This window comes from Rana temporaria, chromosome 10 (assembly GCF_905171775.1).
Source record: "Rana temporaria chromosome 10, aRanTem1.1, whole genome shotgun sequence".
Taxonomy (NCBI): Eukaryota; Metazoa; Chordata; class Amphibia; order Anura; family Ranidae; genus Rana; species Rana temporaria.
The window spans coordinates 38627293-38652965 of NC_053498.1; the positions used below are offsets into that span (position 1 = coordinate 38627293).

Consider the following 25673-nt stretch of genomic DNA (forward strand, 5'->3'; position numbering starts at 1 on the left):
ATTGTGATGATATCCTTGATGTATGAACTCGATTGTACTGTTTATATTTTCAAAATAAACTTAAACTTAATTGAAAAAAAAAAAAAATTATGATTTTAAATCGAGTTGATTTAAATCAAGACTTTTTACTAGTGATTTAAATTGGGATTTAAATCAAATGCACCCTGCTGCTGTACCATGTACTTGTATTAAGAAATCTCCTGTTCTCTTTGTATTGCTTCCTTTATGTGACATCCCTGGTGTTCCTGACAATCTTTCTGCTTTCCTATTAAAAACTGACCATCCTAATCAGGAGAGCACAGCTTGGTCAGTCCTCCAACTATGCTGGGAACTCATTCTCCTCAAATGTTTAGATCTGTCCTGACACGCCCCTGCTTCACATCTATTTACTGGGAAGCTCAGTGTGCTGCTTCTTCTCCTCCTCCTCCTCCTCCTCCCAGCTCTTATGCAGCTGAGAACAGAGGGTATGTTATCACTTATAAAAAAGGTATTTAGAATGTTATATACACATATACAAAAAAGTTTTGCCTTTCATTTTTATTTTAAACGTAATGGGTTGTTTTACAAGGCGATTGTTTACATTCGAGTCTCAGAGCCATTTTCACACTTAAAAATGGACCGTTTGTCCACTTACATACTTTTTTTGTCCGATTATTTGTCCGATTATTTTTATTTTTTTTAACAGGAAAAAAAATAGGGCTTTGATCCGTTCCAAAAAACAGATGTTCATGGAAGCAGATATAAATGGATGATCATCCATTTACATGCATTTTTCCATAGAAATGCATTTATGGATTTAAAGTGGAGTTTTTTTTTTTTTAGATGCCTTCAAAGTGTTGTTGCTAGGCAGAATAGTTAATCTTCCCACTTCCTGCACCTAGGTGCTTAATGCTTCCTAACCTACACCGCACAGACTCCTGGGAATGTAGTGGGTGTAACTTTCCAGGAGTCTGTGCATTCCCCAGTCTCAAAGAATCATGTGACTTGGACAGCACAGGTGCTGAAACACTGCTTGTGCAGCACTGAGCATGTGCAAAATTTGCAAGGCTGAAATCCAGGAAGTCATACAGTCTGGCTTCATGATGCCCACACTTAAGATGGCCCCAGTCAATTTCTATTTTATAAAGTCTATAAATACTGTAACAACCTAACAAAACGGACCTTAGTTTACAGACTAACTTTACTAGAATACATTAAGCTTGTGTATTACAGGGGTATTTATATATAAAAAGTGAAATTGTGGCCGGAACTCTGCTTTAAATAACGGCAAATGGGCCGCATGTGTGAAAGGAGCCTTACAGGCAGGTGGGAAAAGTACTAAGGAGGGCTTAAAGGCTAAGTTCCCCTTCAGAGACATGTTACAACCCCAGAACCACTGTCAGAGTGTTGGGGTTCCTCTCCTCCTCAGCTGTAGTCGCATTTAAAATCACCATGGTTGTTCCGGCATCCGGTTGCACAGTCATGTAATTATTTTCAGAGACATCTGAGAATGAGTAAACCACAAGTCTTGTATGGCACCATGTAAGACAGACTTGTAGTTCTTATTGTACTACAAATGGGGTAATCGGCACACTCGTAGTCCATTGACACTTCCTCCAACTTTCCAGCTAAAAGCCAGTACAGAGATACAGGCAGAGAGCTGAAGAAAGTATCTGCAGGAGCCTGACATTGCACCCATGACCCACTCATAGTGTCTGCAATGCTTTGCAGGCTCCTGCAAAAACATTCATTCACAGAAATATGTGAACGAGCAAACTACAAGCGTGGAAGATGGACTTGTAGCACTCAATGTACTATGAAAGCAGTAATTAGCGCACTCGTATTCCATTGACACTTCCTTCAATTTTTCAAAGTAAAAGCCTGTACAGAGGTACAGGCAGAGAGCTGAAGTATCTGAAGTGGAAAAAAATAATAAACACTCTTTTTCCCCCCCCTGCAAAAATATGTGCATTTATTTTCCTTAAAAGTAAACTTAGCCTTTAAACCCGTAAAAAAAAAAAAAACTTTAATAAGGTTAAATACTGGGCTACGATTGCCGATCATCTTCAGAATGTTTACTGTTTGTTACTTTGATCCTTTAGCGCCAATATTTGAAGTCTCTGACCTGGAAAAAAGGATGCAGCCTGTGAAGTCAAATGCTGAACTCCAAACACTTGCTCTGGTTGAGAACGCAAATCAGGCAACCAACTTTCAAAAGTAGACATATGGCAGCTGCTCAGTTCACTCATAAAAGCCCTAGTAACACCCAATAAGGTCTAACGGTTTATTTTCTCCGTTTTTTGTGTTCTCAGGTGGGTGAGGTAGCAACTGTCACTAAAGCAGAGTATAGACACAGCGTGTTTTTCTGGTTCAACCAGTGGGTTGAATGAAAAAAAAAAAAAAAACCTCACTGTCCCGCTTCCAGGACCTGCTGTGCTATTGTAGTGGGACAGTGGAAACTCTGCCGCCCGCCCCCCCCCCCCCCCCCAGTCAGAATACACTAATCAGTGGTGCTGCAGAGGTGGATCAAATGCTAGATTCCCAGCAGGACCTTTTGAAAAAAGCTAGTCTAATGATCAATGTCTGTTGACCAGACGGGGCTACACACGTAGAAATGTGTCTGCTTACTTCTAAACCATCCCAAAATTTGATGTGTGTAATACCCAGCTTTAGGCTAAAGAGTCTGATACTAAGCGATACTGGCAAGTTTAATAAAAGACCACATAGACGAGTTCTTGCTGGAAAAATATTTTAAAGCATAACTCCACTTTTGTTGAGAAAAAATATATACCCCTCTGGGTGATTCTGAGGCGATTACACTCTGCACAACTTCCCTCACCGCTCCGTGACCGCGTGAAGATGACGAAAAACCGCCTGGGAGCCGTGGAGGATGCCATCCTGCCATTACAGAACAGGAACGATCGTATGCAGCTGCAGGATTAAACAGCTATTCACGAAGCAGGACGACATGGAAAACAGTACAATCTCCGCTTCATTGGTCTCCCTGAGGGGGCAGAAAGTAAGGACCCCAGAACGTTCCTGGAACAGCTGCTTATCACTACCTACGATCGCTGGGCCTTTTTCCCCCAACACTGGCAGTGGAGATGGAGAGAGAACACTGCATGCCCCCTCTCCAGGGAGCCCCTTCCTGCACGTTAAATAGCAAAGCTCCTTAATTACAAAGACCGGGACGCTGCGCATCGTCAGGGAGAAGGGCAATATCCCGCTTGGCAATGGGAAGGTGGCCATGTTCACAAATTTCTCAGCAGAGGTGTAGCGTCGCCGCCAGGGCTTTACAGAAGCCAAGAGATACCTGAAAATTAAGAACCTGAAATACTCCATGTTATTCCCTGCACTCCTTAGAGTGGAGAATAACATTCAAATCACAATATGATTAGTGTCGCAATTATATGTGCCCACGACCTCCTGCTCTGGGATGGAATAAAATAGAAAAGAATAGAATACTGTTGGGTAAGTTTATTACTAAAATCACAGTATATATGGACATACGTGTTCTGCAGTGGTTACTGGGCTGCTTTCAAACTGATCCACAGGTGAAGAGAAGAGCACCTGCGGGTTACCTGCACTGAGCCATAGACTTCTATTACCTGCCAGTTTGGTGTGCAGAGAGAAGAGTGGGCTCTATAGAGCCGAGTGGGCTGCCATTCACCTGCTCCGCTCATTGTGGCCCGCGACCGGTTGCCAAGTCGCTCAAGTGGCCCTTGCTCTTCAAAAGGTTGGGCACCCCTGGTCTAAGGTTATCAGTGGTGTACCCAAAGGTTCAGTGTTGGGACCCTTACTTTTTAATATGTTTATAAATGATATAGGGTCTGGGATTAAAAGTAGCATTTCAGTCTTTGCAAGTAGGAGTATGTTATGTTTTGGTACTTATGTTACTTTATACAATGCTCATCTACACCAGATGTACACTTTATACAAAAACTCAATGTATACTTGTATGTTTATTTTGATTTTTCCAATAAAAACTAAGTTAAAGAATACAATGGCAACAGCAGTGAAGATTCATCCATCCACCTTGCTTGTGTGGATAGGGGAATCTTTTTTTTTTTTTTTTTGTTTTCTCATTCGGCCTGCCAGGTGTATGAAAAATAAAAAAACTATGTAGACAGCTTTAGGGCAGCGATATTGCCGGGACCTGAATGCTCACCTGACAGGGGTGAGCCCCCCACAGAAGCAAAGTATGTTAGTGGGTTATTTCAGTCTGTATAATACCGCACATTGCATGAAGCATATAGCTCCATTCAACTATAAGTCTAGTCCAGTGATATTAGGATCAGTACATCCTTGCAAAATGGGTTTACCACCTGACAGCATTATGAAAAGCTCTGAGAACCCCCTTTCCATGCTTGTCTGAACCAAGCCATAATTAAAATATGAGGGTTGCTGTAAGACCATTTTTATGCCTCAATGATTTTTAGGTTATGGCTGGGATTTATTGCAAGCCCTGGAGGCACAATACTATTTTCATTTTTACTAATGAAGCTTGACAGGAAAACACAGCCATTTACAGTATTTTTATTTTAGTGAATCTGCTGGGGGGGTGTTTATTTTCCTGGAACGGTTTTCCATTTCCTATTATATGCTGAGGAAAGTTCCTCATTTTTTCTGCTGGGTTTGCTCAACCTCCCTTCTAAACAGAGAGAAAAAATACAAACAGCAACAATGGTGTAATAGTAGAAAGTCCAGCCATAATGACGGCTGGTTTACTGGCTAATTTTAGTGTGTTACAGCTCCTGGAAATAGAGAAAATCTTGATGTGGGTGTTGCTGAAGCCTCTGTTAGCCTTAAAATATTATTTCAATTTTAGGTGGAAGCATGCAAGTCCATTTTCCCTTCTTATGTCTCTCTGGGTCTCTAGGAATGAGAACTTTATCCGTTACCAGTGATGCCAACCTTCTTTAGCTGGTAGAAAGGCTATAAATCAATCTGTAACACAATATATGGCAGGGGGGCACAGAGATAATTTCCGGCCAGCAGAATACAGTGGTTACTGCTAGCGGCTATAGTAATCGTATGTAGAAAAATCCAACATGCTGGTTATACCCAAGTTGATCGATCAATTAACTTGGGTACAATCAGCCTGCCCATACGTGATTCGAATCTCAGCCGGTCCCTGCTGAACCGGCCAAGATATGAACCGTCTATGGTCAGCTGAACATGTCGACAGAAGGGTCAGCAATAGCAGAGCACATATTTCCCTCATTACAGATTTTCTTGGTCTTGTTCATTAACAGCGAAGCCAGGAGCTGATGTCCATTAGCACACTCTGGAACCCAAGGCGACATTTAAAAAATGTACTCATGACACCACAAAGCCACATACTTACCAAAAGTATCTTGACTGTAGGGTTTTGTTCCGTCTATCAGGAGAGGACTAGGCAAACATGTTAAACATGTAATATTTAGCAAAGCTGAACAACCCCACCCAGCTCAGTTAGTCAAAAAGCAGTACAAACCTAAAAAGGAGGGGTGGGTGCTGTGTCCGTTCATGGACTTCAGAGAAAAGGATTTTAACGGCGAGTACAAAAATACTTTGTCTTTTGTCCATGGATGGACACAGCTTCCTTATACTCTTGACTGTAGGGACGTCCCCAAGCAGTGTAAAAAAAACTAGGGGTGGGAACAGCAATCAAAAGTCAAACTTCACCCCAACACACCTGTGCTGCTAAACGGAGGAGTTGCAACCTTTAAACAGCTGCCTGCAAAACTTTGCGGCCGAAGCAAGCACCCGAAGATGCACTTACATCAACCTTGTAAAACGTAGTAAAGGTGTGAACGGACGACCAGGTCGCCACCGTGCACACCTGTGAGACAGACGCTTGATGTCTGAAAGCCCAGGAAGCACCAATTGCCCTGGTCGAATGTGCCGTGAAAGGAAAGGGAGGTGCCCGCCCTTTCAGTGCTTAAGCCTGAATCACGATCTGTCTGATCCACCGAGAAATGGTGGCCGACGAGACAGTCCTTTCTTTGGACCAGACATCGATACAAACAGTGAGTCTGACTCCCGAAACGCAGCCGTAAAAGACAGATACACACGCAGAGCATGTACCATGTCTAGGTAATGTAATGCAGCCTCCTTGGGATGTGACGGCCGAGGACACAAAGATGGAAGTACAATGCCCTCATTTATATGAAAAGCCAAACCCACCTTCGGAAGAAACGAAGGCTGCGGGCGTAGCACTGCTTTATCTCTATGTACCAAGTAGGGGGCCGCCAACACAGAAAACTGTCTGACCGATGTAATGGCCACTAGAAAGGCAACTTTCTGGGAGAGTGTCAGGAGAGGAATCTCTCTGATGTTCTCAAAGGGGGCTCCTGAAGTGCCGAGAGCACCAGATTCAAATCCCAACAGAGGTCGTGGTGGTCGAACAGGAGGAGCCACATGTCGAACCACTTGAACAAAGGTGCTCACTAGTAAGTGAGTTGCCAAGGGTCGTTGAAAGGAAATGGCCAAGGCTGAAATCTGCCCCTTAATAGTGCCTAAGGCACGTTTCAGATCCACGCAACGCTGCAAAAACAGCAGGATCCTAGAAACAGACAATGTATGTGGATGCCATCCCATCTCTTTGCACAGAGATGTAAGCCTTTCACGTGCGATGGTAAATCTTCAGAGAAGAAGACTTCCGTGCCCTCAGCACAGTGGAAATGACCGAATATGACAGGCCTCAGTCCTTCAGCACCTGTCTTTCAACAGCCACACCGTTAAAGCCAGCGACTGTAAAGCAGGATGAAGAATGGGACCTTGTGACAGAAGGTCTACTCTCAACGGCAGTCGCCATGGAGCATCCACCACTAGTCTTACCAGGTCGGCGTACCAGGGACGCCAAGGCCATTCTGGGTCAATTAGAATCATCGGAATCCCTTCGGCCTCCGCTCTGTGAAGCAGAAGGGGAAGCAGTTTCAGCGGGGGAAAGGCATAAATCAGCCGATACAGTCCCCAAGGGGCTACCAACGCATCTGTCGCGTCCGCCCAAGGATCTTTTGACCTGGCCACAAACCTCAACACCTTTCGAGTCGAGAAGCCAGGAGATCTACGTCTGGTTTGCCCCATCTCAGGCAAAGGAGGTGAAATACATACGGGTGTAGTGACCATTCTCCTTGGTCCAGCATCTGGCGACTGAGGTAGTCCGCTTATCAGTTGTCTACCCCTGGAATGTATACGGCCGATAGAGCCGGTACATGCTCCTCTCTGCCCACCGCAAGTTGTGAGCGACCTCTGAAGCTGCCGCCGTGATTCTTGTTTCTCCTTGAAGGTTGACACATGCCACAGCCGTGGCGTTGTCCGACTGGATCCTGATCGAACGCCCCTGTAGCCTCAGTGACCATGTGGAGAGGCACTGCCTGATCGCCCGGAGTTGCAGTACATTAATCGGCAGGCGAGATTCTTCCCGTGTCCAGCGACCCTGTGTCAACTGAACACCCTAAACTCCCCCCAACGGGTCAGGCTGGCGTCCGTCGTGATCACTGTCCAGTGAAGGGGAGGGAACGACTTTCCGGACTGAAGAGCCGGAGAGCTTAACCACCAGGGAAGCCCTGACCCGTTAGCTTACCCGGATTTGGCAATCCAGGGACAACGAGGATCTGTCCTATTTGGACAGAATCTCCTTTTGTAAAGCTTGAGTGTGGAATTGAGCATACAGTACCTCCTCGAAAGAGGCTACCATTAGACCCAAGACTTGCATGCAAAAGCGGAGCGACGACCATTTGCAGGATGCCAAGAGCTTCAACGCAGTCCGAAGAGTATGCAACTTTTCCAAAGGGAGAAAAACCCTCGCCTTTGAGGAGTCTAGAATCAAACCCAGATATTCTAGGCGATGAGTCGGTACCAGTACCGACTTCTGGAAGTTCAGCACTCAGCCAAATTCTCGTAGGGTCTGACTGGCAATCGCCACATCCTCCTCCAATTCTGCGCTTGAAGTAGCTCGTCCAGGTAGCCCACAATGGCGATTCCTCGCTGTCTCAGCAAGGCCAGAATCAGGGCAAGCACCTTGGTGAAAACCCTTGGCGCTGACGCCAGGCCAAAGGGGAGAGACACAAATTGATAGTGGTCTTCCCCCATTGCAAAGAGCAGGAACCTCTGATGCCTGACGAAAACGGGGACATGCAAGTACACGTCCTTGATGTCCAAGGACGCCAGAAAATCCCCCGGATGGAGTGCAGCGACCACAGAGTGAACTGATTCCATCCTGAACTTCCGAACCTTTACAAAAGGTATTTAGAGCCTTGAGGTCCAGGATTGGACGGACTCCATCCTTCTTCGGGACCACAAACCGATTCGAATAGAAACCCCAAAACCTTTCCTGCAGCGGCACAGGTATGATTACCCCGCACGTCAGCAAGTTCTGTACTGCCCCTCTTAGGGCGTCCCGACAAGCCGGAGGAAGAGGAAGGTTTGAGGAAAAGAATCTGTTCGGTGGACAAGAAACTATCTTGTACCCTGATGAAACCACTTCGCAAACTCACTGGTCGGAAAACAGGGAGGTCCACCGAGCAGCAAACTCTAAGACGTCCCCCCACCCGAGGGTCGGGAGGGGGCAAACCTTCATGCAGTAGCATATTTGTTCACAGGCTTGTTTAGCCTGCAAACCCAGGGACGCTTTTGTCTCTCAGCTGGCCCTTTGTCGGCCTGGGAACGCCTACCTGTGGGCCCCGACTGATTAAAATACCGCTTCTGCGCGAAAAATGAGGTTCCTGGCTTACGGCGTGGCTCCTTACCTTTTCTGGACTGAGGGAGGAGCGTGCCCTTACCTCCCGTGACATACTTAATGATGTCATCCAGTGAGGATCCAAATGGCCTCCCTCCCCTGAAGGGAAAATCCGCCAGGACCTTCTTGGAAGTCTGGTCCACGGACCAGCATTTTAGCCAGATCAGGCGCCGCAAAACAACCGCGGATACCGAGGCTCTGGAGATCAAAGGAGCTGCATCCAGGGCTGCATGGCAGTCATATTTGAGGTCATGCACTAACTGGTCAGCTAGTTCCACGCAGCCCAGGGGAGCATGATGCTTCCCCAATTCCCACTGCAATAACTTTGCCCACTTAGTCAATGTCTGTGACACTAGTGTCGTGGCCAAAATGGGCCGCAATGCTGATCCCAGCATGGTGAACATGGACTTACCCACTGCCTCAGACCTCCTATCTGCAGGGTCCTTAAAGCGGAGCTCCACCCTCAAATATAACTCTACATCAGTAGTTTTAAAAAAAAATCATTAATCCATTAACAAAAATAAATACATTTTTAGATGCCTTTAAACGGTTGTTGATAGGTAGAATCTTCCTTCTTCCTGCACCGCGGTCCTTGTGCTTTTCTAGCCTACACCCCACAGACTCCTGGGAATGTAGTGTCATAATTTCCCAGGAGTCTGTGCGCTCCCAAGTGCCGAACAATCGCGTGATTACAGGACAGTACAGGTGCTGTTTGCACATCTCGCCGGGAAGAGTAAAAAAAAAACGTGACTGGAACCCTGCTTTAAATGCAGGGGTTCCCTCTACCGGAATCGTGGTTACTTTGTTTAACCTAGACACCGGGGGGTCCACGACCAGGGTAGATGCCCATTTTTTCAGCAGGCTCTCCTCAAAAGGGTAACGCGCCGCCATGCGTTTAGGGACCGAAAAGGTCCTCTGCGGTTGCTCCCATTCCTTGTCTATGAACATCAAAATAAGTCACATAAGGAAACACCTTAGCAGTGCGGGTCGCCTTGTTGGACCCAAAAGGGACAGACACCTCGGCAGAGCTGCATCCTCCAGCTTAAGAGTGTTCCGCACTGTGGTGATAAGTGCTCCAACAAGTGCCTTGTCCTGAGCTGACCCGGACATGGAGTCACTCTCACTGTCCGAATGGTCCCGGTACGCATCCTCCGATACCTCAGAACAGGGGCCCTGGGGCACAGTCAGGCCGAGTTCGAATCAGAGCTATCCCCAGAAGAAGGTGAGGGCGTTTTTTACCCCCCTTGCACCCATATAGCTTCCACCCCGGCATCAACTGACTCCAGGACTGCCGACAAAGTGTCCACAGGAGCCGTAGGTGCAGCAGCTCGGCTACAAGAAAATGCCACCGGTTCAAATGAAAAACGGCGCTGAGAGACATTGAGACGGACGAGAAGGCCGAAAATGCAGTGGCCCCCGAGCAGAAGCCCCTTCAATGGCAGACCACCCCACACAGAGAGCGGACCCGGACACCCCCGCAGCCCCCAGCCAGGACACAGAAAATAGCCCAGGTACACCCCGGTCAGTCACAGCAGGCCCATGTATGGGGAGGAGGGAAAGGACGGGGGAGAGGAAAGGGAGGACATGAGACCCCCTAATCGACCCCCCCTAGGAAAGCCCAGCTGATCCAGCCTGCCAAGACAGGAGGAAAAGTACTTACCCGTCCCTGTGAGGACTGCTGGCGCATTCCTGACAAACCCACTTCCGAGCAGTACGGAGTAGCTGTCGGCCTCGGCTCACTGCGACTCAGACAACAGTAGCCCGGTCATATGTGAGCCCCAGAGCATAAGCTCACCGGCCACCCCTGAAGCAAAACGGGGCATGTAGTGGCCAGGCCAGCGCGTGGCTAAGGCCTGCTCACGCTCGATAGCCGGACTGGGCAGACTACCAGAATCTATAATATCCAGCCTGTCACCCAGCCGGCAGTTGATAGATCTCAGGATCAAAAAATAAAAAATAAAAGTTCTTCAGGACCATGGGCCCAAAAGGGAGCCAGGTCCTTCTCTACTAGGTAGAAAAAACTGAGCTGCTCAGTGCATTGAGAGGGGTTATGACCAGAGGGCTGTTCAGCTTTGCTAAAGATTAGATGTTTTAACCATTAACATGCTTGCCTAGTCCTCTCCTGATAGACGAAACATAACCCTACAGTCAAGAGTATAAAGGAAGCTGTGTCCGCCCATGGACAAGAGAGAATTTTTTTTTTATATATTTTTGGGGTATATTTATTACAAAAAGTTAAAAATATTGTTTTTTTTTCAAAATTGTCGCTCTATTTTAGTTTATAGCGCAAAAAATAAAAACCGCAGGAGGTAATCAAATACCACCAAAAGCAAGCTCTATTCGTGGGAGAAAAATGTACGTCAATTTTGTTTGGAAGCCACGTCGCACGACCGCGCAATTGTCAGTTAAAGCGACGCAGTGCCGGATCGCAAAAAGTAGCCTGGTCTTTGACCAGCAAAATGGTCCGGGGCTTAAGTGGTTAATAATACATAACCAGACCATACATATGCCCCAAAGGGTATATATATATATATATATATATATATATATATATATATATATATATATATATAAAAAATAGAAAAGCAAAATATATATATTATATATATATATATATATATATATATATATATATATATATATATATATATATATATATATTTTTTTTTAATGTATATTTAGGTAGACCAGGGAATAGTTTAACTAGTAAGTTTTGGAAAAAAAAAGTACCCAAGGATTAATGAAGGGAAATTTATATGAAAGCATATAGGCTTGATTTTCAAATAGACTTCTTCACTTAATAAATAACTCATAAATGAGAAGTACCAAAACAGCTAAACAGCAAAAAGTATTAACCTGGAGCACACTGGCCACAAGCACTAATAACACTTTATTAATTAACCAAAACATGCCTTGGAATTAGGCCTGGACCTTGCATTTCATTGCAGCCCACTGAGCAGAGGCAGCTGGAAAAGTACCTTTGTTGTTCCAGGACACTTGGTCTGTTAAAGTCAGACTTTCAGCATCAACAATGAGTGGTAAAAACAGGAAATTCCTTAAGGAAGGGCACAAGGGGTAGTTCATGTCTGAAATTTTTTGGCTGAGATATGACAACTGAAATATCATTAAATGTAAAGGATTGCTCTACAAGGTAAGGCAAGATTATTGTGTAACCAGTGCACACCGCCATGCTTTCATTCTGCCACTATTAAAGTAATTTTGTAACTTGAGTCCCAACTATGACTACTACTTGGTCTAAATTTAACCACTTAACCACTTCACGCCAATATACGTCGGCAGAATGGCACGGCTGGGCACATCAACGTATAGGTACGTTGCTCTTTAAGCCCAGCCGTGGGGTCGCAGGCGCGCTCCCACGACATGGTCCGAAGCTCCGTGACCGCAGGACTCGCGGACCCGATCGCCGCTGGAGTCCCGCGATCGGTCCCCGGAGCTGAAGAACGGGGAGAGCCGTGTGTAAAACACAGCTTCCTCGTTCGTCACTGTGGCGGCAGCATCGATCGTGTCATCCCTTTTATAGGGGGACACAATCGATGATGTCACACCTATAGCCACACCCCCCTACAGTTGTAAACACACTTCAGGTTACACATAACCCCATCAGCTCCCCCTGTGGTTAACTCCCAAACTGCAACTGTCATTTTCACAATAAACAATGCATTTTAAATGCATTTTTTGCTGTGAAAATTACAATGGTCCCAAAAATGTGTCAAAATTGTCCGAAGTGTGCGCCATAATGTCGCAGTCAGGAAAAAAATCGCTGATCGTCACCATTAGTAGTAAAAAAAAATAATAAATAAAAATGCAACACCACTATCCCCTATTTTGTAAACGCTATAAATTTTGCGCAAACCAACAAACGCTTATTGCGATTTTTTTTACCAAAAATAGGTAAAAATACCTATCGGCCTAAACTGAGGAAAAAACAAAAAGTTTTATATATTTTTGGGGGATATTTATTATAGCAAAAAGTAAATAATATTGCATTTTTTTCAAAATTGTCGCTCTATTTTTGTTTATAGTGCAAAAAATTAAAACCGCAGAGGTGATCAAATACCACCCAAATAAAGCTCTATTTGAGGGGAAAAAAAGGACGCCAATTTTGTTTGGGAGCCACGTCGCACGACCGCGCAATTGTCAGTTAAAGCGACGCAGTGCCGAATCGCAAAAAGGGGCAATGTCCTTTAGCTGCATTTTGGTCCGGGTCTTAAGTGGTTAAATGTCAGACTGAGTGAACTATATGGGAAACATGACGGCAATATATATATATATATATATATATATATATATATATATATATATATATATATATATATATATATATATATATATATATATATATATATATCTCAGATGAATGGATTTGAAAATGATCAGACTAGAGTTTTAACAGAAAAGATAGGTGTAAGGGTACATGTAAAACCTTGGTTTGAGCGTAACTTGGTTTTTATAGAGTTTTACAAGACAACATTTTTAAATACATTTTGTATTGATATACAAAGTAGCGTTACGTCACAACTGAGAAGAGGGGTGCCTCTAAATGTAGCAACATGGTCACATTAAATGAAGGTACAACATTTAGCAACATATTGCTACACCTAGAGGCGCCTCGCTACTCGTTTATACTCCGTAGCTCCTGCTGGATTTTGTTTCTAGTCCCCTTGTCGAGGCTTTTATTTGTGGATGGACATTTTACAGTTACACAACCTATCACAATGCTATAATATTTTTATATGGATGAAGGACCTATGAATAAATAGTTGTGGAATGAATCACTTGAGTTTCCATTATTTTTTACAGAGAAATTTGCTTTGATATACAAGTGCTTTGGATTAAAATCATATTTCTGGAATGAATTATGCTCGCAATCCAGGGTTTTACTGTACACCATTTCACATTGTGCTACCCAATGATTTGCACTTGGCGTTCTAAATAAAGGGTACTAAGCAGCACACATATTGAGCAATTAGTCATTAACGGTTGTCTTACCATCGTGAGTTAATGAGGCTTTACACCCGATACAGGTACTGCGTTTCTTGGCAAATGCCATGAGGCCACCAACTTTTGAAGTAAGGACTGTCTTGCAACGAGTATGTTCTCCCTCTGTTGATAAAACACATAGCTAATATCAGACAATACCAGGTATTGGTTAGGTTTTCTTTCTGTAATCAATACTGACAAGATTAAAAAAATACAACGTTGTTCAAAACTTACTAAGCAACACATATGTTTCTGATACTCATCAGAAATTAATTCAGGGTACTTTACAATTGCTTTTCTATTCATATCAGCCAGAAAAACTGACAAGCAGACCTGAATGGAATTGAAATGTCCAGTTATGGACAGGCAGATGCAAACATTCTTCAGCTAAAAGTGTATCCAATACAAAGCAATGTCCTCAGATACTTCTAGAGTGGCGAAACAGAATCACTCCCCTAAAACTAGTGCCCCACAAACAAGAAAATTTTAATATTGTACCATTTTGTTTTTATTTGTAATAGAATATATTTGAAGACATGAAGGCACATATCCACATATAGATAACAAAATAGCATATAATGCAGTTGGCTTTAAAGTTATACTAAACACACACTTTTTAATTGACATTGTCCTTGTCTCTTTTAATATTTGGATGATGGCACTATAATTATTTTAAAATAAATATGTGGAAGTAACTTTCTCCTAATTGATATACAGCTGTCACATGGCCCAGAGATCTTTCCCAGCCTGTATGCAGGGAAACAAATGCAGGAGGAATGTCTAGTCCTCTGCTATTGGTCACATTTTTTTAAAAACAACAAAAGACTCTGGAATACAGAGTAAAAATGAATAAGTATCAATAAACCGTTTTAAAGTGTCATACAAATATATATTTGAAATCAAATCTTTTCTATTTTGTGGACATAAGGTGTGGGCAGATTTCTGCCAGTCACAGGCTGTGCCCCTCCAGCCTTTGTCTTACAATAAGAGGTAAATCTGCCATTAATCTACATGCAATATCCCACCCCCATTGTGTTTAGCTTGTTAGTGGGCATGGAGGAGGGAGGGAGTGGGATGTCATTTACTACTGTGTATACACCTACGTGGCTCAGATGTGATAGGGAAGCATAGAAACTCACTGAAATCTGAGCATGTGCAGAGTTGCCACCACAGCTGCAAAACCCTTAGCTGAATTGGGGACATGAAAATAAGATGGAGATCGAGAGCAGCAGTATCAATCAGGTTTTTTGCAGAATACAGAAAACTAGTCTCAGTGACTGAGTAAAAATTAACAGCATGTAATACACGATTTATTGATAGTTTTTTTATGACGTGGGTTTAGTGATGCTTTAAATTTAAATATATTTAAATATAATTTAAATATAGATTGACAACACTGAAGAAATGTAGGAGTACTTTAGGGATATAATAAATTAGTATATTCATCAGTGCTTTCCAGTATACTAGACAACAAATATGTTATAGCCAGACCATTATTCCTTTTTATGGACAACTTACTGACTGGAAAGGTACCAGCAGATTGGCAAAAAGCAAACGTGGTACCAATTTACAAAAAAGGGACAAGATCTATACCTGGAAACTACAGACTAGTCAGATTAACATTCAGTATGTAAACTATTGAAAATTATCATAAGGGACAATATACAAGAATCTGCTGATAAAAATAGTATCATTAGTAGTAATCACCACGAATTTATGAAAGAACATTTTTGCCAGACCAACCTATTAGCAGGTAAGTTGTAATTTGGATAGGCTAAGACCTTTGGATGCAGTGAATCTAGATTTCGCTAAGGCATTTGATACAGTACCCCACAAATGCTTAACCACTTCCATACCAGGCACTTACGCAGCTTCCCGCCCAAGCCAATTTTCAGCTTTCAGCACTGTCGCACTTTGAATGGCAATTGCGCGGTCATGCTACACTGTACCCAAACAAAATTGGCGTCCTTTTTTCCCCACAAATAGAGCTTTCTTTTGGTGGTATTTGATCACCTCTGCGATTTTTATTTTTTGCGCAACAACTAAAAAAAGACTGAAAATTTGGAAAAAAAAATTACGTTTTTAGTTTTTTCTGTTAATTTTTTTGTAAATACGTTTTCTCTTTCAATTACGGGCACTGATATGGCAGCACTAATGGGCACAGATGAGATGGCACTGATGGACATCGATGAGATGGCACTGATGGACATCGATGAGGTAGTACTGACGGGCACAGATGAGGTGGCACTGATTGGCGGCGCTGGTATGCGGCACTGATGGGCACACATAGGCGGCACTGATGGGCACACATAGGCGGCACTGATGGGCACACATAGGCGGCACTGATGGGCACACATAGGCGGCACTGATGGGCACACATAGGCGGCACTGATGGGCACACAAAGGCGACACTGATGGGCACACATAGGCGGCACTGATGGGCACACATAGGCGGCACTGGGCACTCATGGGCGGCACAGATGGGCACTCATGGGCGGCACTTATGGGTGGCACTGATGGATACTTATGGGTGGCACAGATGGGCACTGATAGGTGGGCACTGGGCATGGATGGGCACTGTGGGGTGGCACTGATGGACACTGTGGGGTGGCACTGATGGACACTGTGGGGCGGCACTGATGTTGCCAGTCAGTGCCCATTTGTGGGCACTGATTGGCATCTTTTTTTGAATGCTTTTATTTTTATTTTATTTTTTTTTACTTTTTTTTTTTTTTTTGCAGGCTTTTTTTTTATTTTGCCCACCCTGGTGGTCCAGGGTGGGCATCCCTGGTGGTCCATGTGGCGATCCGAGGGGGGGCTGCGCTGATAAACAATCAGCGCGAACCCCCCCTGTCAGGAGAGCCGCCGATCGGCTCTCCTCTACTCGCGTCTGTCAGACGCGAGTGAGGAAGAGCCATCAACGGCTCTTCCTGTTTACATCGTGATCAGCCGTGATTGGACACGGCTGATCACATGGTAGAGAGTCTCCGCCGGAGGCTCTTTACCGAGATCGGAGATGCAGGGTGTCAGACTGACACCCCGCATCACCGATCGCTGCGATGCGCGCCCCCACGGGCGCGCGCGGCATGAAATCCTGCAGGACGTTCTGGAACGTCCTGTCAGGATTTCATAACCACTACCCGGACGTAAATCGGCTATAGGCCGGGCGGGAAGTGGTTAATTTACACATTAGGGTTTTTTGGCATTGATGATGCTGTATGTACCTGGATAGAAAACTAGTTGCAGGAGCATGCCCATAGGCTGGTAATTAATGGCTTATTTTATGAAGTTTTTGTGCGCCACAGGGCTCTGTGTTGTATGCGCCACAGGGCTCTATCCTGGGATCAACACTGTTTAACTTGTTTGAAAAAAAAAAATAATAATTATTGGCCCGCCAGGCCTATGAATGACAGAATGACAGCCGGGCGGTGGTTCAGTTATCCTGACGGAGCGTCATATGACGTCCAGCAGGATAACATGCCGGCGCGTGCCGATTAGTGGTGTCGTGTGTTAGTCTGACACACTGCAGCTCCAATCGTAGTAAGGAGCCTCTGACGGAGGCTCCTTACCACGTGATCAGCTGTGACCAATCATAGCTGATCACAGCGTGAACCAGGAAGTGCCAGTAAACGACTTTCCTTGGTTCGTGCCGACAGGGAGAGCCGATCGGCGACTGTCCCTGTCAGACAGGGTCTGTGCTGTTAATCACCCATGAGAGGTGCAGATCAGCTGCCAGTCAATGCCCTATCAACGCCAGGCAGTACCCATAAAAGAGCCAATCAGTGCCCACATCAGTACCCATCAGTAATACATGTCAGTACCTTATCATTAGTGCTGCCTATCACTGCCGCCTGTCAGTGCCCACTCATCAGTGCCCGTCAGTGAAGGAAAAACATAAATTTATGACAGAAATAAAACATTTATTTCAAAAATGTCAGTCTTTTTTAGTTTGTTTAGCAAAAAATAAAAAAACACCAGTGGTGATCAAATACCACCATAAGAGAGCTCTATTTGTGGGAAGAAATTTATAAAAATGTTGTTTGGGTACAGTGTTGTATAACCGCACAATTGTCATTCAAAGTGCAACAATGTTAAAAGCTGGAAATTGTCCTGGGCAGGAAGGGGGTAAAGTGCCATGTATTGAAGTGGTTAACCACTTCACCCCCGAAAGAATTTACCCCTTTCCTGACCAGAGCACTTTTTGCTATTTGGTACTGCATCACTATAACTGACAATTGCGTGGTCGTGCGACATTGCACCCAAACAAGCTTTCTTTTGGTGATTTGGTGAAAGTAAAAAATATTCCTATTTTTTTTTTCATAATTTTTTATATTTTTTTGGTTTAAAGTGCAAAAAGTAAAAATTGCAGAGGTGATCAAATACTGATCACCTCTGCGATCTTTACTTTTTGCACTTTAAACAAAAAAAAAAAGGAAAAATTTAGAAAAAGAAATAGGAATATTTTTTACTTTTTGCTATAATAAATATCCCCCAAAAATATATAAAAAAAACGTTTTTTTCCCCACAGTTTAGGCTCATACGTATTCTTCTACATATTTTTGTTAAAAAAAAAAAAAAAAAAAAATCCCAATAAGTGTATATTGATTGGTTTGCACAAATGTTATAGCGTCTACAAAATAGGGGATAGTTTTATAGCATTTTTATCATAATTTTTTTATTAGTAATGCTGTCGATCTGCGTTTTTTTGCGCGACTGCAACATTATGGTGGACACATCAGACACTTGACGCCATTTTGGGACCACTGTCATTTATACAGCGATCAGTGCAATAAAAATGCAGCGATTACTGTGTAAATGACACTGGCAGTGAGTGAGTGAGTGAGAAACGTATATAGCGCAACACATGCGAACTGAATCGCCTCTGGGCGCTTGGTATCCATTCCTAGGGGCCCTCAGAAGAGATGGGTCTTGATCTTTCGCCTGAAGGCCAGGTGGTTTACCTCCAAATCGGAAGCTGGTTGGTAGAGCGTTCCATAGTCTGGGTCCTTGGACCGCAAATCTTTGTTTTCCTTTGGACTTGTATCTGGCTTTGGGTATCTGGAGTAGATTTCGGTTGGTGGATCGCAGAATGCAATTGGTGTTGTGAGCTTTTAGTTTCTCGCATAGGTATTGGGGGGCATTTCCCAGAATACACTTATGGGTTAGACAGAGAGCTTTGAAAGTGATTCTGTCTTTTACGGGCAACCAATGAAGGGATCTCAACGAAGGTGAGATTGATTCCCATGGTTTTTTCCCAGTCACAAGTCGAGCGGCCGTATTTTGAACGACTTGCAGACGAGCGATTTGGTATTTTGGGAGTCGGAGATAGAGGGCATTTGCATAGTCAAGTCTGGAGTTGATAATTGTTCCCACCATGACTGCTATGTCTTTTTTTGGGATAAAGGGAGCGAGTCTGCGTAGAAGGCGCAGCAGATGGTGTCGATCCGCTGACTACTGACCCTATTTGTGCATCCATTGTCATGTAGGTGTCAAAGATGACACCGAGACTTTTGACTTTGGTGCTGGGGGTGATGGATTGACCCAGAATGGGCGGAATAAATCTTCCGATTGGCCTGAAACAGGAGAAGTTCTGTTTTTGAGCCATTGAGTTTAAGGTTACTCTTTGTCATCCACTTTTCTATCAAAGAAAGGCATTTCTCTAGTCCAAGATAATGATCCTTTTTGTTGCAGATGCGAAAATACATTTGTGTGTCATCTGCATAATTCGTTGCAAAATTCTTGTGAATCAGAATTAGGGGCTTCTAGACAGACTGGGTTCATGGTCTTGGTAACTAGATTGAAGAGTTCTCGGGGGAGGTTTAGGTCATTGGTGACATTGGAAAAAAAATTTTTTTTGGCAATAAAGATTTCTTTATGGTATTTTTTGGTTATTATCTTATAAATGGTGAGATTTTCCTCTGAAGAGCTTCTTTTCCAGGTTGCTTCTGCTCTTCTGCGCTCTTGCTTTAGCAATGACAGCTGGTCGTTGAACCAGCTGGAGTTGTTTTTCCGGATGCACGTTGTGCGTTTTGGCGTTACTAAGTCGGCTGACTGTAGCAGAGCCTTGTTTATAGCATCAAGAGTTTCTGTGGCTGTTTGATGTAGTTGGATTGTTTTTATTTTGTTCCCTAATGTGGTTTTGAAGAGTTCCGAGTGGAGCTTCTTCTGAGATCTAGTCCAGTGTGTTGTCACCAGTTTTACAGTTTTTTTTGAGGGGGCGTTTATGTTGATTGTGAATTTAATGGAATGGTGATCAGTCCATGGTTGCGGCTCATTTTCCAGAATATTGATTTCCAGATCTTTTCTGAAAATGAGATCGAGTGTGTGACCTGAAGCATGTGTGGGCCCACATACTAGTTGCTGCAGACCTAATCCTTCCAAGTGGTCAATGCAGGCGTCGGCGACGGGGTCATGTGAGGAGTTGGCCCAGAGGTTAAAATCCCAGAGCAGCAGGAGATGTTTGGTGTTAGGGTATAGGTGGAGATGAACTCTGTCATTGACATGGGCAGGTGCGTTTTTGGACCCGGTGGTCTATAGTGGTATGTGAACAGTGTCCTGGGGATTTGTTTGCAGTTGCAGAGTGAGGGTTTCCATAAATGGAAGCGAGTACTGAAGGCCTGGTTTAGTGATCGAGAGGTGAGTCTTGTGGATCACCGCCAGGCCTCCTCCTCTTTGCCCCACTCTGTTTTCTGTTAGAATGCGATAATTCTCTGGCACCAATTCTCCTAGAATGGTGTTACAGTCAGCTGTGAGTCAGCTTTCTGTGATAAAAAGGCAGTCTAAATCGTTTTGTAGAATGCAATCATGGATTTCTTGTCTGTGTTTTACTGCCGACATTGTATTGACCAAATCGCATGATATGTGCTTAGGTTGGGGTAAATGCGTGTAATTTCTGACTGTCGATCGTCGATTGATTAACAGTTGCTCATTCCTTAGAGCTTTTTTGGTGAGGGCTGGTAGTATTGAGGCGAATGGCTTTAGACCCCAAATGATTTCTGCAGAGTATCTCAGATTAGACATAATCGCAGAAAAACGCCGGGAAAGTGATAATTGATCGGGGAGGTATTCAATGATGATGGGAAGGGCGATTTCCAAATCGCAAATCACTCGGCAAATCTTCCTCCCCGTTTGAGTGAAGGGGTTAAACACTAGGGGGCGCTGAAGGGGTTAAGTGTGTCCTAGGGAGCGTGTCTAACTGTAGGAAGGATGGGCTAGCAGTGACACGACACTGATCACTGCTCCCGATGAGAGGGAGAAGACGATCAGTGTCCTGTCACTAGGCAGAACAGGGAGATTCCCCCCCCCCCCGTTCTGCCTCTCCGTGACCTGATCGCGAAACACCAGCGGACATTGAGTCCGTGGGTCCCGCGGGCATGGTAACGGAGACCGCGGTGCGTGCACGTCCACAATGCCGCGATTTAAAGGGGAAAGGGGACATTCCTGTACGCCTATGTGCCCAGTCATTGTCATTTTTACAGCGATCAGTGCTATAAAAATGCACCGATTACTGTAAAAATTACCTTGGCAGTGGAGGGGTTAACCTGTAGGGGGAGCTGAAGAGGTTAAATGTGCTCTAGGGAGTGATTCTGTTAGGGGGTGTGGCTACGAGCTGTTCCCGATGAAAAAGAGCATTCGATCAGTGACATGTCACTAGGAAGAACGGGGACATGTGTTTACACTGACATCTCCCTGTTCTTCAGCTTCGTGACACGATTGCGGGACACCGTCGGACATCGAGTGACGTGGCACGGTCAAGGAGCTTGCGACAGGGTCGCGAGCGCGCCGGCAAATTAAAGGGGACGTACCTGTACGCGCATTTGCCTTTCTGTGCCATTCTGTCTACGTAAAGCTGTGTGTGGCGGTCCTTAACCACTTAAGGACCGCCTCCTGCACATATACGTTGGCAGAATGGCACGGCTGGGCACATGTACGTACAGGTACGTCCTGTACTAGTACCCGGTCGCGGGCGCGCTCCCGCGACCCGGTCCGAAGCTCCGTGAACGGGACCGCGGGTCCTGCGGACCCGATCGCCGATGGAGTGCGGCGATCGGTCCCCGTAGCTGAAGAACGGGGAGAGCCGTGTGTAAACACGGCTTCACTGTGGCGGCTGCATCGATCGTGTGATCCCTTTTATAGGGAGACACGATCGATGACGTCAGACCTACAGCCACACTCCCCTACAGTTGTAAACACACACTAGGTGAAACGAAACTCCTTCAGTGCCCCCTGTGGTTAACTCCCAAACTGCAACTGTCATTTTCACAATAAACAATGCAATTTAAATGCATTTTTTGCTGTGAAAATGACAATGGTCCCAAAAATGTGTCAAAATTGTCCACCATAATGTCGCAATCACGAAAAAAATCGCTGATCGCCGCCATAAGTAGTAAAAAAATAAAAATTATAAAAATGCAATAAAACTATCCCCTATTTTGTAAACGCTATAAATTTTGCGCAAACCAACCGATAAACGCTTATTGCGATTTTTTTTACCAAAAATAGGTAGAAGAATACGTATCGGCCTAAACTGAGGAAATTTTTCCTCAGCAAAAAGTAAAAAATACTGAATTTTTTTCAAAATTGTCACTCTATTTTTGTTTATAGCGCAAAAAATAAAAACCGCAGAGGTGATCAAATACCACCAAAAGAAAGCTCTATTTGTGGGAAAAAAAGGACGCCAATTTTGTTTGGGTGCCACGTTGCACGACCGCGCAATTGTCTGTTAAAGCGACGCAGTGCCGAATTGTAAAAACCCCTTGGGTCATTTAGCAGCATATTGGTCCGGTCCTTAAGTGGTTAAAAGTTAAAATCCGTATTTTTCGCTAGAAAATTACTTAGAACCCCCAAACATACAGTGGAAACTCGGATTGCGAGTAACGCAGTTAACGAGCGTTTCGCAATACGAGCACTGTATTTTTAAAACTCCTGACTCAGTTTGCGAATATTGTCTCGCAAGATGAGCAGGATTCAAGCCACAGTGGTGTGCAGTACCGCTTTTGGCCTAAAATGGGGGGGCGCTGGAGCCGAGCGGAGCTGCTCAGAAAGACTCGGAAATACTCAGTTCCTGAGCCTTTCCAAGGTCAGCCGAGCTGTCCTCGAGCCTTTCCGAGGCTCTCCGGCACCCCCCCACCACTGGCCACATGCGGTATTGCATGCCATTGAAGTCGATGCAGAACAAATTATTTTTATTTCCATCAACTTCAATGGGGAAACTCGCTTTGATATGCAAGTACTTTGATTACGAGCATAATCCGAGGTTCCACTGTATATTTTTTTAGCAGAGACCCTAGAGAATAAAATGGCGATCGTTACAAATTTTTTATGTCACATGGTATTTGCGCTTTCATGAATAAATAAGTAAATAAATAATAATAAAAAAAAAAACAGTAAAGTTAACCCAATTTTTTGGTATAATGTGAAAGATGATGTTACACCGAGTAGATGCCCAACATGCCATGCTTTGAAATTGCATGCACTCGTGGAATGGCGACAAACTACGGTACTTAAACATAGGCAACATTTTTAGCGGTTACTAGTTTAGAGTTACAGAGGAGGTCTTGTGCTAGAATTATTGCTCTTGTTCCAACGATCACACCGATACCTCACACGTTTGGCTTAAATGTTAACATTTGCGGGCTCGACTTATGTATGCATTTACTTTTGCGTGCGAGCACGGAGGGACTGTGGGCTTTAAATAGTTTTATTTTTTCACTCTTTAACTACTTTAGACCCGGGCCATAGTAAAAAGACGGTCTCTAGGTGGCTCTATAAATCTGGGAGGCCGTCTTTTTACGGCCTCGCGTCCTCCGGCCACTGGGGCGCGCGCACCCGGCACGTCCCCGAGATGCAGATGCGCGTGCCTGGCGGCTGCGATGTCCGCCAGGTACCTGCGATCGGCAATGACAGAGCAGGGACGTGGAGCTCTGTGTGTAAACACAGAGCTCCACGTCCTGTCAGGGAGAGGAAACAGATGCTGTGTTCCTTGTACATAGGGAGACAGCATCGGTCACCTCCCCCAGTCAGTCCCCTCCCCCCACAGTAAGAATCACTCCCAGGATACACATTTAACCCCTTCCTCGCCCCCTAGTGTTAACCCCTTTCCTGTCAGTCACATTTATACAGTAATCAATGCATTTTTATAGCACCGTTCGCTGTATTAATGTGAATAGTCCCAAAAATGTGTCAAAAGTGTCCGCCGCAATATCGCAGTCCTGACAAAATTCGCAGATCGTCATATTACTAGTAAAAAATAAATAAAAAAAAGTCAGAATTCTATCCCTATTTTGTAGCCACTATAACTTTTGCGCAAACCAATCACTAAACGCTTATTGCGATTTTTTTTATACCAAAAATATGTAGAATACGTATCGGCCTAAACTGAGAAAAAAAATAGTTTAAAAAAAAAAAAAAGGGATATTTATTATAGCAAAAAGTAAAAATAGTTTTTTTTCAAAATTGTCGCTATTTTTTTGTTTATAGCGCAAAAAATAAAAACTGCAGGAAGTGATCAAATACCACCAAAAGAAAGCTCTATTTGTGGGGAAAAAAAGGACTTGAATTTTGTTTGGGAGGCACGTCGCACGACCGCGCAATTTTAATTTAAAGCGACGCAGTGCTGAAAGCTGAGGGGGTATATGTGCCCAGTAAGCAAGTGGTTAAAAAATCCCCTCCTGCTCATTAGGATAACAGCCGAGCGGCTTTTATCCTCATCAGTTGTTTTCACTAAAAAGCCAACCGCTGGCTCTAAAAAACGGTACACGCATCATCCTGGTATAACCCTTCAAGCAGATAACGCATATTTGGCCTACAGTCGGCTTTAAAGGGTTTAAAAAAAAAAAGTCTTCCTGGAACACTGTATTCACTGAAAAGTTAAATTGATACATCAGACAAACAGCTGCATGTATGCATTAAAAATGTAACTTCTCCTTCAGCACTTGATGCTTTTATCTGGGTGTTTGCTAAAATAAAACACTTACGGGTCAGTTGTGCAATTATTACATTGTATTACATGGGGTGCTGCAAATAGTACTCACTTAGAAGTATGGTTTCAGCCTTGGACTCCCCCAGTATGGGTTCAAAGATTCTCAGCAGGGGTTTGGCCAGTTGCTGCTCCAAGTAATATCGTGTGTCAATAGGTATGTTATTTTCAAGTACATAAATAGGGTCCTGCAAAATTAAGTAATGTGGAGAGACAAGTATCATTATCTTCATCCAAGTAATTTGATAGCTTCTTAAATGGGCTTATCAGAGGAGAAAGTATTTGTCAGGTATAAATTTAAGCCAGAGTTCACACACAAATGCAGCCGTGGTTTCAGTGCGGCAGTCCAGTGCCAGTGTTCACCGGATCCAGCTGTGATTTCGGTGCAAATTTTTATCTGAAATCGCACCTTAACAGGACCAAAAAATGCACAGGTCCCCTTTTAAAACCGCACCATGGCCGCCCGCACATGTGTGACCCGGCTGCATTGAAAGTCGTTCACATTTACAGTTAAAAACGCATTCAATTCTCATATATGGACCGAGCGTTAAACTATTACTGTGTAGCAGCTATGAAAAAAAAAAAAAAAATCACAGCATGACCATACAATAAAATGGTGCTCTTGGAACCCTTGTGTGTCATAGGTTGGACATTGGTCTACCAAGCACTATAAGCAACAGTACAAGGGATACCAAAAAAGTAGAGGGCTACTCCAGACGACGTTTATCTATTGATTCTTATCTATACAGCTGCTAGAATACATGTTTATTTGTATATCTTTACATTGATTAGCATGGATTAATATAACCTATAGAATAGGGGTACCACTGGTTATATAAGCTGGTGAGGAGAGCTTGAAGATGTCTAAAACCGATAGGGAAAGGTCACAGTTTCTAAAAATCCCTTCATTTAAAGATTCCTATTGTAATAAATGATACATACAGCGGGTAAAATAAGTATTGAACACGTCACCATTTGTCTAGGTAAATA

General features: G+C 44.0%; 1 protein-coding gene across 2 annotated transcripts in view; it reads right to left on the reverse strand.

The window, feature by feature from the left end:
• The window catches only part of POLD1 (DNA polymerase delta 1, catalytic subunit), a 320901-nt gene that overhangs the window by 49711 nt on the left and 245517 nt on the right, over positions 1-25673 (reverse strand). For both annotated transcript variants that reach the window (XM_040327564.1, XM_040327565.1), the window contains exons 23-24: positions 24739-24871; positions 13715-13828 (exon numbers count right to left, since the gene is read on the reverse strand). In XM_040327564.1, coding sequence (XP_040183498.1) covers positions 13715-13828; positions 24739-24871 — 247 coding nt within the window. The remainder of the gene's footprint in view (positions 1-13714; positions 13829-24738; positions 24872-25673) is intronic.